General features: G+C 40.4%; 1 protein-coding gene across 3 annotated transcripts in view; it reads right to left on the bottom strand.

Annotated features, from left to right (window-relative positions):
- Nucleotides 1-1933: 1933 nt before the first annotated feature.
- Nucleotides 1934-16494, bottom strand: part of LOC133641529 (ras association domain-containing protein 8-like) — a 72432-nt gene continuing 57871 nt past the window's right edge. For all 3 annotated transcript variants that reach the window (XM_062035325.1, XM_062035323.1, XM_062035324.1), the window contains 4 exons: nt 10866-11779; nt 7943-8117; nt 6623-6730; nt 1934-2196 (listed from right to left, as the gene is read on the bottom strand). In XM_062035325.1, coding sequence (XP_061891309.1) covers nt 2165-2196; nt 6623-6730; nt 7943-8117; nt 10866-11779 — 1229 coding nt within the window. In that variant the 3' untranslated portion in view covers nt 1934-2164. The remainder of the gene's footprint in view (nt 2197-6622; nt 6731-7942; nt 8118-10865; nt 11780-16494) is intronic.

Here is a 16494-nt window from a genome sequence, read left to right as displayed (position 1 = left end):
GTGAAGTGCTTTGACTGTCTAGAAAAGCACTATATAAATCTAATCTATTATTATTATTAATGTACCAGGATTACAGTATGTTACAACACAGCAGTTATAGTGGTAGTCAATGGGGCCATAACAGGTCGTAAGAGCAAGTGTGTATACTTTTATGTCCATCCATCCATTTTCTACCGCTTGTCCCTTTCGGGGTCGCGGGGGGTGCTGGACCTTTTTCAGCTGCCTTACATCATATTTCTAAAAATGTTGCATTCAAAAACACAATTTTCATAAAAGAATCCCTGGCTAAATGTCAGACCCCTAACCTTCAAACTGAACAATCCTATCACTCAGAGAACACATGTGATGCCCGTTTTGGGCCCAAGGGGTGCACAGGGACTTGCAGGGGTGCTCAAAGTGCGGCAACCTGGGCCATTTGTGGCCCGCCGTACTTTGTAGAAACACAATTTATTCAATATTAATGAGATATATTATGAGATATATTATGGTATAGGGGAAAGCACGGTTGCACAGGGGTTAGTGCGTGTGCCTCACAATATGAACGTCCTGTGGAGTTTGCATGTTCTCCCCGTGACTGCGTGGGTTCCCTCCGGGTACTTCGGCTTCCTCACACCTCTAAAGACATGCACCTGGGGATAGGGTTGATTGGCAACACTAAATTGGCCCTAGTGTGTGAATGTGAGTGGGAGTGCTGGCCCATGCCTTCCACCCGAATGCAGCTGAGATAGGCTCCAGCAACCCCCCGCCACCCTGAAAGGGACAAGCGGTAGAAAATGGATGGATGGATGGATTATGGTATAAGGAAGTCAGTGTCTGTTGGGGAATACGACTCCCGGTATGGGAACTCCTTCTTAAGACCTGCTCAGTGGCCTTGTGGTTAGAGTGTCCGCCCTGAGATTGGTAGGTCGTGAGTTCAAACCCTGGCCGAGTAATACCAACGACTATAAAAATGGAACCAATTACCTCCCTGCTTGACACTCAGCATCAAGGGTTGGAATTGGGGGTTAAATCACCAAAAATTATTCCCGGGCGCGGCCACCGCTGTTGCTCACTGCTCCCCTCACATCCCAGTGGTTGATCAAGGGTGATGGGTCAAATGCAGAGGATCATTTTACCGCACCTAGTGTGTGTGTGTGACTATCAGTGGTACTTTTAACTTTTTTAATATGGCAGCAGGAGGAACTTTTGGAATTGATGGGCTTCTACTACTTTTGTCCACAAGAGGGCGTCAGAGATGCAACAGTCCAGTCTAGACAGTGGCACCAGCACAATGATTTGGAGATTATGTAACCTCAGACAAAGTCAGACAGCTCTACATTCTCCCTATAATGTATACAATCCAATATGACATCCAAACTGGTCATCTCATGCCCATTGTAAATATAGACATGACACTTAGGAAGTATTACAAAATAAGCCCATAAGGCAGAATTGCTCAAATATGCATGTGGATGCACACTGTAGGAAAAGTGAAGATCAAGGATTTTGTTTCCTTCTATCCAAAAATATAAGTTTCCTCATACGCTAGTCCTTGCTAGTTGCATCCCGAAAGGCCCAATTGATGTCCTATCTTGTTCATTTATTCAGTCCCATCAGCCGGAAGAGCAGCAGACGTGAGGCCATGATGTTTGCCACATTTCCTTCTGCATGCAAGGGTGCACTTTTCCATCAGTCACCTGTAAATGTTCCCCAAAAAATAAAAAAACAAGCAACAAATAATCTCAACAGTTCATCAGAGCCATTGTGTAACGAGCAGCAGGAGGGAGTCTGAATAATTCAGAGCGTATAATATATTCATAATACATTTCACAAAGAAAATTAAGTTTTTGATTATTTACTGCCGGAGGAAGAACGCCAAGCGGGAAGGGAAATAATTAGGAATACAAAAACAGCACAAATGATTCTTTAAACACATGAACATTTTTATTACCGGTAAATTTAAATACATAATAATAATAGGTCTATGTAAAAGTTTCCTAAATTATCTTACATTTTACACAGATAGCTTGTCGTGTTTACAGTAGCAAAACTCTGTCAATAATTTGTCTTATGTATATACAGTATATATATATATATATATATATATATGAGAATTACACAGGGGTTAAATAGACGGTGATTATATTTAACAAGTGACCAAGTTTCTGCCCTTGTGGTCCATGTTTTATCGCCATGACGACTCTTGGGATGTCAAGACTGCAAGACAGAAAAAAACAATTGGGGATGACGATCCCTTTGTTCACAAGTAAGAGCTTCAGGAGAAACCTGGCTGGTCAGGGTTAAGGACAGACAACAGAAAGTCACATTTGGATTCAACCGGCAGATTAGAGAACCTCACAAAGTCAGGAACACAAAAGGTCATTCTTGATACGTCATCACTAAATGAAACACTAAGGACCTGATCTACTACCACGCGCTAAACAGCATGTGCAAACAACAAAATTGCGTGTACTATTAGTGTGATCGACTAAGACTGCATGTGCAATTGAAAAGAGGTGCAGACCACCTTCTTTAAATGAGGTTTAAGCGTGTACTATACGGGGCTTTCACCATGGAGACAATCATTTACTGAACATTCATGTTATCATGCTCCTACCTCTAGCATTTTTCTCTGTTTTGAAACAAGCAGCAGACATGTACCACTTTTTATGGGCAACCCTGCAGTGCATCTACAATGGAAACCAAGTTGTGCTCATGGGAGAAGCTGGCACTAACTGGGCGAGGGGCTCCAGAATCCAGACGCAAAAAAATGCACATTGCAGTACGTTTTTTCATATAAGATATATGTTAATAGTATATCTTTTGTATGAAAAAACAGACTTCATTGAACACCAGCCAATAGAGTAACGCATCAATTAAATGAGTTTTAATCAGCCCTTTAAGTCAGACGGAAGCTATGAAATGATTTTGGTGATTTGACAATATGTCTGAAATGTTCATTTTTGACAGGCCATATATGTTGACAAGCATGTGTAACTGTCAGTTTGCATGTACTTTTGCAGACGTGCTAAATAAAGAGGCACACAGTTGAGTTTTAGTCATGATAATCACACTGTGTTTGCAGAATAATTGTGTTTGCATTTTTTCCATCCAGTACTGTGGGGGTTCTGATGATCAGCATATATTCTGTATATTCATGAAGACAGATACTCTGAATGGATTGTGCTCCTTATTCTGCTCACTAAAGAGACACAATCCTCCGTGCACACGTTTAGTAGATCAGCGTTTGCTATCAAGTTTGCACGTGTTTGATGGCACGCAAACTTTTAGTAGATCAGGTCCTGAGTGTACATTCCATACTTGCTTGGGCTGTGAATGTCTCCTTCACTTCAAATTTGCGATCAGCATCTTAAATGTGAAAGTTCTGACAAGTCAAAACTTAATCAGTCCGTCCAGGATTTTGCATTGTGGCGATAGCGCTAATTCACACACATTTTCGCCAATCAAATTTGTCTCTGAGTGGCGCTCAAACGCGCACGTCAACTGTCTAATCAGATCTACTTCCTGTTACGCAACGATGACAAAAAAAAAGACAGTGAAATCCTGGAGGGTCTGACTAAAGTTGTGATGACAGCAAAGCACGAAACACTTCCCAAAAAACAAAGTACACCCATTTCTGTTTAGTGGCAAAGGGGCCGAGGTGTCAGACAAGAAGAGGAGGGGAAGGTGCAAAACATCTTGCAGAGCCCTGAGTAAAAGGCTCTTGCTCTTTGGAAGTCACCAAAGTACAAGGAATGGTGGAGCTATACCCCATTGTACATAAATAGTACACATACAGTACATCAACTTACATCATTTGTTGTAAGAAAAAAAAACAACCCACAATAAGTGCTGTCAGTGTGACAGAGTGAAAAAAAGGCCACTATTGTCAGGAAATGACAATATTGACATGACGGTTGATGTGTAGTTTGCACCAAAGTTATTCATACGCTGGCGAAACTTTTTCATTTCAGTGGAATTACTTTGTTAAATGAGTGGTTTCTGGCTGAAAATGACACAATAAGCCGAAAATTAGACACGTAGCAAAAGTTATGGGTTTCTCGATACAACTTTTTACTTCCTATCAATTCCGACAGTGGAGCCTTGAGTATCGGCTGATACCTGTATTAACCCGCTACGATATCAGCATGAATCATAGAACATTATTTTATTATTTTGTAGTGTGGAATGTTAGAAGAGGTTAGATCAAGTGAAGTTACTCAAACAGAGTACAATGCAAAACACTAACGTATTCATTAAATGGAATAGACTTATGCGGTCTTTAAATAAATTAGTGTGGAAATGTGTTTCATTTAGTTAAGATCATGACACAGTAAGTTGAATGATCCAGATCCGCTTGTTAGTGGATACTTACGCTTCTGCCTTGGAGTCTTTGCATCTGTAATAATATGCAACTTTAATTATTTGATACTTGTTTACATTGACAAATGTTGTTTTAGACTGCAATATTGTGAAATTAAGGGCACTTTTTTACGTATGTCTAGCTTGTGTGCTACTTTGGGCTGAGCAGTTGGGTAGCTGCTAGCTCCTACTAGCTTAGAGCCTACCTTATTTACCTTTGGTAAATGATTTTATTAAAATACAAGAAAAGACCAACCTTGTGTGTTTATTGGACATTTAGTTGTTAACTGGCTGTCCAGCTTTGCACAAGTAAACACGGTGCAGAACTGCTTGTATAGGATATATCTGAGATTTTAGATGAAAGCCGATGATAGTCCATACTTGCTTGTTTTTTTTTTTTGCTGATATTAGACCGATAAAATATTAATTGTATTTTTATATATTAATTCACTTTCTACCGCTGCCTTTTTCAGATGAGTTTGGAAGACTTGGGTCACCAGAAGTCATCCTGTTCCAGTTACGGCCTAATCTAGAGCAGTGATTTTCCACTGGTGGGTCAGAAGCCCAACCCATTTCCAATAGGTCTTTGTCTGGGGGAAAAAAACACTCACTTTTATTTTGAATGGGATTCCTCATGCAGTTGTCGATCGCTTCTTAATATTCATGCAGTTGGCAACTACTCAGTCTTCGATAATCTGTTCATAGTCTACTGCCATTAAAATGTTGAATGTGCCTAATGTCTCGCTAATGCTAATGGGTGGCGCGTATATAGGATTGTAAATGTAAATTAGAAAAGCGCTAGCACATTTGTTTAAAGACATTTTGTTTCTGATGAAGGTCACAGAGAAATTATTGCACCTTATAACTGACATACTTTATTTCTGTTTATTCTGTTCTGTTCTACAGTGGTTTAGAGTACCTTTGTCATATTGGGTGTATATATATATATATATATATATATATACACACAGTACAGGCCAAAAGTTTGGACAGACCTTCTCATTCAATGGTTTTCTTTATTTTCATGACATTTTAGATTGTCACTGAAGGCATCACAACTATGAATGAACCCATGTGGAGTTATGTATTTAACAAAAAAAGGTGAAATAACTGAAAACATGATTTATATTCTAGTTTCTTCAAAATAGCCACCCTTTGCTCTGATTACTGTTTTGCACACTATTGGCATTCTCTCGATGAGCTTCAAGAGGTAGTTACCTGAAAGGGTTTTCACTTTACTCAGGGTGTACACCACCTTCCGCCCGATTGTAGCTGAGATAGGCTCCAGCGCCCCCCGCGACCCCGAAGGGAATAAGCGGTAGAAAATGGATGGAAGGTGTCATATTTTTGAAGCCTTCAGTGACAATCTACAATAACATAGTAAATAGTCATGAAAATAAAGAAAACGCATTGAAATGAGGTGTGTCCAAACTTTTGGCCTGTACTGTGTACACACACACACACGTATATACATACAATAAAAAATATAAAAATAAATGTTGAATATCGGATGTATTAAAAAAGAGGACAAATTATTTAGGATATGTATTTTCTGGTGTAAATGTAAGAACACTAAAACTACAAGGAAAAGCTCCTCCACCGTCTTTCTGGCTATGAATTTAATTTACCAGATATAAATCCACTTCAACTCTTAATTTTGCCAGGGTATGAATGATTTTAAATTTAAGTATCCAGGCCATTGGTGTCCCGTGTCACAATTACTAAAATATTAAAAAGGAGTAATGTCAGGAAAAAAAGTTGTAATGTTGACGTTAATAAAACAAATCTTACATGCAAGCTGTGTTTTTTCTTAAAATGTAACTTTGATATTTTAGTATGCAACCCTGTGTGTAAAAAGTTTGGACACCCCAGTCCCAGACACACCAAAGTCAAACCAAGCCATAAAACAGTTATTCCAGAAGAATTAGGAAAACAGACCCATAGATTAAATAACAAAATATGGGTTAGGTCAGTGGAAGAAGGGATGCAGAATCACATTAGACTGAAAGTGTTTCAACAAAATAAAAATAAAAAGTTAAGATGCAGGGATTCAGAGAGGTCTGTTATGAAAGGAAGAGCACAAAGAAAGCCGTGAAGAAGTTGCAAGGACCTCCACCTTACAGACGCTTCCATAACCCAACACCAAAAACAGCAGCTTCAAACCCAAAACAAGCCAGGATGGAAAAAAGTATGGGATCAACAGTTCCGGTAACCAAGGAGGGAGGTGAGAGGAGCAGAGCAGGATGGACGTGGGAGGCGGCAGGGTCTCACACATACACACCCTCGGGGTTGAGACTGGACACCAGGGGATTCTGCAAGTTACGCGGATGACCCAGGAACTGTTTGGCAGTGGGACGAGGCGGTGATTCCGCTGCAGTCATACCACTACCTGAGGCAGAATATAAATAAAAAGGCTATTAGCAGAGTCCAAAGTATATACCTTATTATTACCCTGTCATATCGGATTGCTTTTAGCGTGTTTAACTCGCGCTCTCAGGTAATTAAAAAAAAAAAATCATTAATTAGGATATGTAATTAATTTAATGTATTTTTAATTTCACCTTTCATTGAAATTCATTACATTATTAAAGAGGTACCGGTAGATATATAAACAAAACGATAGTGTTACAAAGTAATTTATTGTTTTAAACAGATGGAGTCTGTTTTATTTACTAAAATAAAACATCAGGTACATATAAAGTGTTGACGTTAACACAACAAAAACATTTTTCTGAGCAGTATGTATTGAATGTTGAACTTGCTGCTGTTCCTCTGCTTCAGAGAGTATACAATAAATAAAACAGACCCACCAACAACAGTGCTAACATATGTTAATATTGGTTGAAGAAAAACATTTAACAAATAAATGTTTACATTTGTCACAATTGATGTTAACTTTCTTAAAACGGATCAAAGGAAATGTGAGTTTTGATTGGCTTTCCTGACTGTCAATCACATATGTCTCGTACATGTACAGTAATGTGCAACATATCTCATATTTAAAATATGTTTAATATAAAGTACACATTACTGTACATGTAATATCACTACATTGATTTAAAAAAATGTGCATATCATTGTGCTTGTAATATATCACTATATTTATTTTTAAATAATATACACATCATTGTGCATGTAACATATCACTATCTTCATTTTATATATAATGTACACATCATTGTACATGTAATATATCACTTTATTCATTTTAAATATAATGTACACATTATTGTACATGTAATACATCACTATTTTCACCACACCTAGTGTGTGTGTGACAATCATTGGTACTTTAACTTTAACTATATTGATGCACAGATATAATAGCATAAAGACAGTTGAATCTGTCAAAACACACCTGGAAGAGACATTTCTCCATAGCTTGTGTAATATATAGATGGAAAAATGGTCTACTCTACACTAAAAACAAGACAACATTCCAACTTATACAAACCATAAACACACTTCTGATATCTTTAATATGAATATTTTACACCATTTATTAGATATAATTCACTATATCCCTAGTTAAGGTAATTCATCTCAATTAATGCAATCATTTCACTCTCCTGTGTTTTATATTGCCGTTTAGCACCCTTACTTCCATTCCTGTATCCATCCTGCAGAAGATGTGCCAGTTCCAACTGCTCCAGTTGCTCTTGAAGATCCGTACGCGAGTGGCTGTGCGCAGGCAAGACGCCGGCTTGCTGGATAAACTGCTGCAGGTTACATTGCCGCAGATCCTTGTTCAACTCCTCCAGCTCCTCATGTTTGCCCTGGCATGGAAGGAGCATATATAAGAGGACAACGCACAGCACACAAACAGTTCAATTGTAAAAATGTTAAAGGACATATGAGATATTAGCCTTCTGTAAACCATTTTTTCTTTAGTCGTGGGAAAAAAAACAACCATGTTATGCAAACCACTAATGTCCACTGCTGAGGACACAGGTACTCCTTTTTTATGGAGGGAAAGCATCACATTACTGATGCAATTATCCACCACAAGAGGTCAGCATAGTGTGCTAGACTCTTCCAGGCAGCCATCTGCAGTGAATTAATACTTCAAAGCTACCATATTTTCATTACCCTCCAACACCAAGATGTAAACGATGCTGGCTGACCTGACGCCAGTCCCCAGACAGTTAAAGATAGATTTTGTTCTCATTCACCCTCTAGAGAAAATTATAGTTATTGAAAATGTAAGGTTGAGAGATCGATTCATTGTCTTTAATTAGTGTGTGCAGGGGAAACAGCAGGCTCCCAAACCTCTGTGGCGAGTGTATGTGTTTGTGTGTGATCAGACTCAGATATCCTGCTGCAGTTCACACCTGCCTCTATTAATCTAATGACAGAAAGGCTTAGCTCACTACATACACAGAGTTCCACATTCTATGTATGTTTGATGTCATAGGCCAAACATGAATCTTTCCTGTCCTGACTGAGTGACAAACGTATGCTTACTAACAGTTGAAACACAAGTGTGTGTGTGTGTGTGTGTGTTTCGTTTCAAAAAGAAGCCTCATAATTTGGTCTGTGTGGGCTATGTATATAATTACACTGATGACTATGACAGAGCCCAGTCCCAGAACATCAATCAGGTCCTCCAAGGGAATGACTTGCTCATAAGCAAATGAGCTCATAATTATTCTTTAATCAGTTTTGCAACCAGTTACGATCGGAGCTCCCTGGGACAGGAAACAATCATTGACCGAAAATTTCCCATGTACCTTACTTACTTCCGTCAAGTAAAACATTCCAAATAGACAAAACGTAAACACGTCACCTCCGTGACATGGATACGACGGTCTCTGGTTACACGTGGATTGAGAAAACTTTAAACTGGGTTAGGCTTTTATTGATATAGCCGCACCTATGACAACATCAAGAGTAAAGCAAACAACGGACTATGATTAAACGAGGACATCCAATAAAACAAAGCTTCTGTGCTATAAAACAATTCTCTTTAATTCTCAAGACTCTACAGTACACGAATAGTTTGATATGGTCATGTGTAATAGTATCACCATGAGTAATGGGTTCAGAACATGCATACAAAAATGACACTTGCCAAACTGGATCAGCAAGATTCTAGTGTTCCGCTTATAACATATTTCATTGGAGGTTAGAGCTGAGTACACTGTACACCAGGGGTGTCAAACTCAAATACAGAGTGGGCCAAAATTTTAAACTGAACAAAGGTTGAACAAATTAACTTTTTAATAGGGACCCAAACAAGTTTTGCATTGAATATTGAACAAGCAAGGCTTATATAACTTTATAGTGACATGCAAAATCGAGTTTCAAATAATAATAATAATAATTAAAAAATATCAATGGCATATGAAATACAATTTAAATAAAAATTGAATGCCTCTTTTCTATTTGCAGCCTTCTGAGGTAAATATCAACATTAACTTTTTCCACAGGCTAATACATTTGAAAATAAAATAACAATGAATAAACCAACCATTCAGGACTTTAAACTGCTCAGTTTGCAACACACTGATCTAATCTGATGTGCCCAAGCCAGATACCTGGCATCTTTTCTTGGATGCTAGTTCATTAATGTCGGGGCTCAGGCTTTGAGCTGAGGCAACCTTCATTATCGAACGAAGGTGTTCATCAGTCATTATATCTCGTAGTCCACCCGGACCACACTCTTGGGGGCGTCCCTTAAAGGCACTGCCTTTAACATCCTCTACGAGCTGTCGTCACGTCCGCTTTTCATCCATTCTAACAACGTGCCGGCCCAGTCACAAGATATGTGCAGCTTCTGTACGCACACACGTGTGAATACAACGCAAACTTTATCAACAGCGATACAGGTCACACTGAGGGTGTGTTACGGTGCGGATGTTCTCCCGAAATGTGTTTGTCATTCTTGTTTGGTGTGGATTCACAGTGTGGCGCATATTTGTAACAGTGTTAAAGTTGTTTATACGGTCACCCTCAGTGTAACCTGTATCGCTGTTGATCAAGTATGCGTTGCATTCACTTGTGTGTGCGTGCAGAAGCCGCACATATTATGTGATTGGGCCAGCACTCGTTGGACTCGATGAAAAGCGGACGTGACGATTTTCGGGAGGGGCACTGAAATTTGGGAGTCTCCCGGGAGGGTTGGCAAGTCTGAGAATTAGCGGTGAATGCGGTGTTACCGCGGCACCGCCGCTGTATATAATCGGCGGGCCAACTCTAGTGTTAATTTGATATCGCCTCGAGGGCCAAGTGAAAGTACACGGCGGGCTAATTTTGGCCCGCGGGCCAGAGTTTGACACCCATGCTGTACACCATTGATAGTGTGAATATTGTTAGTCCAAATGCATATGTTCATGTTTTTAATTTCACTCAGTAATACTTTGGTAAATGTCTCTGCGCTGGTATGTCTGCTGCAGTGCACGGTGAGGAGAGGTATGTTTTGGACAGTCTAGGTAGAAGAGGGTCTGTTCTACACTGACAAACAAAACATCTAAGGCTACATGGGTTTACAGCCCTTTTTCCAGAACTAAGACCTCTCTCCTTACCTGCAGCAGAGACTCTGCCTTCCCCAGAGCCTTATCAGTCTCAGATAGTTGCACCTCTAACTCTGTTCCATGCGTCTCCTGGCTCCAGAGCTCTGCTTTCACAGCATTAAGTGATTCCTCTGGCCCTTTGCTTTTGGCCTCCAACTGACTTTCCTGCTGGATCTCTTGCTCCAGCTGTGTGGAGCGCACAGAGAACTCGTGGAGACGCCTTCCGCAGTCATCCAGCTTTGTGTGGAGCTCTCCTAGCTTTCTCCTCATTTCTTGCTCCCTCTCCGTCTCAGCTTGAAGCTCTTCCTCCCAGTACTGCTCGTGGGCGAGCTCAGCTTGGTTCTTCCGCATTGTTTGCTCCAAAGTGTCCAACTCCTCTTGGAAGTGGACGGACATAGGTGAAGGACACGGAGAGGAGCAGTGGCGCTCTCGAGTGTTGGACTCCCTTTCTAGGGTTTCCAGCTGTTCTTCGATTGCCCTCAGTCTTTCCTGCTGCTGAAGAACCTTCCTAAAAACCTCCTCTTTGGATGGGCCTATTGGTGGCGAGGGAGATGGAGCATGATGGGTAGTAGGGATGGGAGAAGATGACGGCGAGGCTCTTTGCTCAGGGGAGTCCCGAGGAGACCTCTGAAAAGGTTTGGCTCTGTGAGAAGTGGATGGCCCCAAGTTAAAGGTGAGAGATTTCTTGGGCTGGTTGCATTTTGAGAGGTCCTGCTCAGGATATTTTGGCAGGGGGAGAGGGCTCAGTTTGTCTTGTTTTGAGCCAGGCCCATCGCTGCTGCTCGGGCCAGTGCGACGTAGGAAGAACTGAACCTCATTCCCATGCTGGCCTAACTTGGCCACAGACTCAAGGGGTCTTTCTGTGGCAAGCAACTGTCTCTCTGTATCCCGAAGACGTTGAATCAAGACATAGCGACCTGTCTGACCTGCGAACAAAGATAAATATATACATATAAATATATACATATACACATACACATACCAGTGTACTGTAAGCCAATGAACTAGTTATATGCATACCATAAGTGTAAAAAGCAATGCAGTACTTCACGCTTCAAATACTGCAGATTTTTTGTACTTTATTTTGTACTTTATAAAAGCATATTCTACATGTTTAGAGAGCAGTATTTGTCCTATTTTCTGTTAGTATTATTTTGTGGGGATCGTCAAATAACTCCTCAATGTGAAGAATATTAAGTGAAAAAATGACATCAGATGCATTATGATAGGCCCTGATACTTCTAAATATCTGTCTCTGAGAATAGGAGTAAGACTCTTCCAAAATGTAAAGATGTTCAAATAAACTGAAGTTTCCACAAGGACCTTGAAATTAGGACAAACCCTCCCTAATGGCTCGGTAGGCAGCTCACTCATGGAAGGAGGAGAGCTCTAAATCTGGTCTTATGTTGTTCAACGCTGCTGCTTAAACGCAGCCAGAGGATACATCAGCAGGCTTAAATCCAAAATGACCTAATGACAATTCAATGGAGCTCTTTGTTTATCTCAAAGCTGCAAATTTAGCATTAAACATTCTGATTCTTGGTTTGGTTCACAATTTCTATATTAAACCATTTTTAGAACGAGTGGTTTGCTATAGTTCAGTTGAAGAGGAACTATACTTTGTTTTACATTTTGCCCATCATTCACAATACTTATGTGAGACAAGAACACATGCATCTATCTTGTCTGTGCGTTCTAAATAGTATGAGGCGGCTAACAATGCAGGTAATGGGAGTCATCTTTTCTGCCTATCTAAAAAAAACATCCAAATGAAAACAATGCTACATTTGCATGCCGTCAACTGCATAGTAACCAAAGCGTAGTGATATTGTTAAGAGCTAGCAGACAGGAACTACTTTTGGAAACGCAGCACCTTGCTCACAGAAAGTACGGTAAACTCGCTAGTAGCTGCCGCTGTTGCTGCTGAAACACCTCTGAGTTTGTAAGAGTTAATGCTCAACTATAAATCATGCCTTGCACCTGTATAGTAGAAGATAATAGCCATAAATCGAGAAGTTGGTGAAAAAATTGAATTTAGACCAGTAGACATCGCTAGGAAAGATGCTCATTTCATCTCAGCATTTTTTTTAAACTGAGAAGTGAGGATTATTCTCAATTCATCATCTAAACAGAAAAACGAGATACAACCATTCCATCAGTCGGCATCCCATTGAGAGCTGAAGTTGTAAGTACCTGTTTTGTAATGTTTGTAGTTTGTATTTCTTGTTTAGCACTTAGCAATAGTGCTACATGACGCTTAGTGTTTCACTCGAGCTGGATCTGCTTTGCGCCCAGCTTCTAAAACTCGTAACTTATCTTTCATTTTTTCCAGGCTTAAAAATATTAGGTTCTTGATAGGGGTGTAACGGTACACAAACATTTCGGTTTGGTACGTACCTCGGTTTAGAGGTCACGGTTCGGTTAATTTTCGGTACAGTAAGAAAACAACAAAATATAATTTTTTTGGTTATTTATTTACCAAATTTGTAAACAATGGCATACATACACACACAAGGTCCATTGCCAGGGTTAATGTGGTCAACATATATAAGATAAAAACTAAATAAGATAAGGCTCAGAATGGTTTCTTAACAAAACCTTTCTACATATAAAGTGCTTTTTTTGATTGATTGAGACTTTTATTAGTACCGGTAGATTGCACAGTACAGTACATATTCCGTACAATTGACCACTAAATGGTAACACCCCAATAAGTTTTTCAACTTCTTTAAGTCGGGGTCCACGTTAATCAACATTAAACTGCCTCAAGTTGTTGCTCAGATTAAATAAAATGACAAAACTTTTCTTCTACATATAAAAAATGCAACATTAAACAGTTTTAAGTCAACTCAGCCTCAGATTAACTTTTCTTCCCCCCCCCCCCCCCCCCCCCCCCCCCCCCAGCCTGGCTTACTTGGCAGTAAGAGGATATATGGGCTCATTGTTCTTCCACCATAGAAGTGGGTCAAAATCTAATTTTTAATGCAATATAGACTTATATCTGCTGCTATAAAAACATTTGTTATTGCTTTAGCCCTGCCTGACTCGCAGAGGAGAGGCTGCTTGAGTGCGGTGGTGACGCTTCAAATGGGTTAGCATGTGTTATGAGTGTAGCGTATGTGTGTGTGTGGCCCTTTAATATGTGACAGCATGTGAGGTGAGTGTGTGAGCGAGCGAGGTGAGGGAGCGGTAGCGTGAGTGCGGAGTGGCTAGTGTTTTGTTGGATTGGCTGTGTGCAAGACCTCAATAAAGCCACGATTTGCAACTAATCGCCGGACTCTTTATTTACCCTGGAGTCCGGAGCTGTGAAGGGTGTTGCCCCCGAGAATACATCGGCCCTGGAGGAGTGTCTCCCCTGCGCACCTCGACTACGGTCTGGGAGCCGGAAGCAGGAAAGGTGCAACACATGTTTGACGTGTTTTCAGAAGCAGCTGCTGAACAATGTCGGCAAACCTTCGTCCTTCGCGCAGCCAAAGTGTTCCCAAACGGGAGATCTTAACGAGGCAGGAGGGTCTTCCAGCTCTGGCTTTTACATGTTGTCCTAGCCCGGTCGCTGCTAGCATGTGTACTCGTACGGTACACCTCCGAACCGAACCGAAAACCCCGTACCGAAATGGTTCAATACAAATACACGCACCGTTACACCCCCAGTTCTTGATCCTCGTTTGGCTTTATTTAGGTTATGCTTATGGCCAGGAAAGACATTCCTGTAAGGCTTAAAATGAGGTAAAGCGCCTCTTGCTAGCAGCTTTTGTATTTAAATAATTTTATTTTTTACAATTTTTTGAATGCACAGAAAAGAGAAAACTGTGTTCTTGTTTCACATGGGGGTTATGAATAGGCAAAATTCAACAAAAAAAAAGCCATTCCTCTTAAAGCAACACTAAGTAACTTTCTAACCTTCATAAAATATTTCCATAACTTTTGGGATGATACATAGACTTAAAATTAGTTGAATAACACCTCTGTCATGTCCTGAGGCGTCTGTATCACTTTAACTGGCACTTAGCAAGCTTGAGGAGGGTGGCAGGAACCCTGCCAAACAAAAAACTACAAATTTGCTGACTTGCTTTACGGCATTAGCCACCTCCCCTTTCCCCATTCGCTGCAAAGACGGAAGTCACCTACGTGCAATTACTGCCAACGGAAAGTTTTGTCTGAGGAGGCAAACATTAAAAAGGGAGCCTACTCAGATAAAAAGAGTCAGGACAGGATCAACATTGCTAATAAAAAGCCACACGTGATAATTCGCAGTTCCACACTACTTCCCCTAGGAAAAAATCTCCCGCCGGTCTTTTTTGCTTTAGACCTGCATCTGCATACGTTCTTGGAAGTAGCGTCATGTTTGTAGCGCAATCCAAAATCATCTCTTGATGATCTTGGATTGCGCTACAAACATCAGCATAGCCATTAGAGACGTAATATATGTGCCAATATAACAGTGGATGTCATGTCAGTACGACCCAATATGCGCTAGTCCTCATAGGAAATAGGGTCTTCTTCTGGCAAAACACTACGGCTTTGGTCCACTGGCGCCGCTAAAATCAACCAAAACTAAAAGTTATCAAGTGGGGCTTTAAAATACCAGTAGCATGGTAAAACAAGTTGCCTCTATATTGAAGCAATTATCATATATATCTGATTTATAACACTAAAATAGTAAATAGATTTGATCAAAATAATATCAATCTCATGGAGATTACAGAGCCATTTTGAGAGATAATTAGCAGTCACTTGATCCGTGAAGCGCGCAGGGGGACCACACTTCTCTTCAATAATAACTACCTAATACTAACTGTCATGTCTGGGTTAATCATGTTTTTGTTTGGCCATGTTTTGCTTGGTTTTTGGACTCTTTTTTTAGTTCCTGGTTTCACTTCCTTGTTTTGTTTGGTTTCCATGGTCACCCATTAGTTTTCACCTGCCATGTCACGCACCTGTTTCACGTTTAGACTCACACACACCTGTCACCAATCATGTCACTGTTATATAAGCCCACCTTTGTTCATCACTCGTTCTGCCTGCATTGTCTTTATGTCACACCGGTTCATGTCTCTTTCTGACCAAGTAAGTTTCATAGTCCATGCCATAGCTTCTGCTAACTAGCAGCTTCATTTGTGTTTTAGGCACGCTTGCCTTTTTTGTTGTATTTTTGTGTTTATGGTAGTGAGTTATTTATGTTAAATAAATCCAAGCCTACCTTCACGCTGTCGTTCGGAGCCGTTTTTGCGTTGGAAGAACAACCCCGCAGCAAGCTGCGACCCCCACCTGACACTAACGACATATTTCCTCAGAGCCTACAGTGATTATTTTTGGACTAAATATGATCCAGCACCTTATATTTTTTAGCCCGAACACAAGAAGGATGAGCAACAAGATTTAAAAGCGAAATGCTTAATGGAATGCAGCTTTACTAAAACACGAAGCATCATGTAGCAGTGTTGCTACGTGCTAAACAAACAGTTACTGCACAATGGCCGCTCTTACTGGGATGCCGATCGACGAGACGCTCACATAATCCAGTTCAGATGAAGAATCAAGCACAATCCTCACGAAAGAAACAAAGGTGCTGCATCAAGCCTCTTTTTGTGTCTTTTTTAATGGCCACATTCCTCTATTATCCAGGTGAAAGGCATGAAAT

This window comes from Entelurus aequoreus, linkage group LG24 (genome assembly GCF_033978785.1).
Source record: "Entelurus aequoreus isolate RoL-2023_Sb linkage group LG24, RoL_Eaeq_v1.1, whole genome shotgun sequence".
NCBI lineage: Eukaryota > Metazoa > Chordata > Actinopteri > Syngnathiformes > Syngnathidae > Entelurus > Entelurus aequoreus.
Note: the sequence above shows the minus strand (reverse complement) of the source record. Positions and strands in the feature narration are given on the sequence as shown.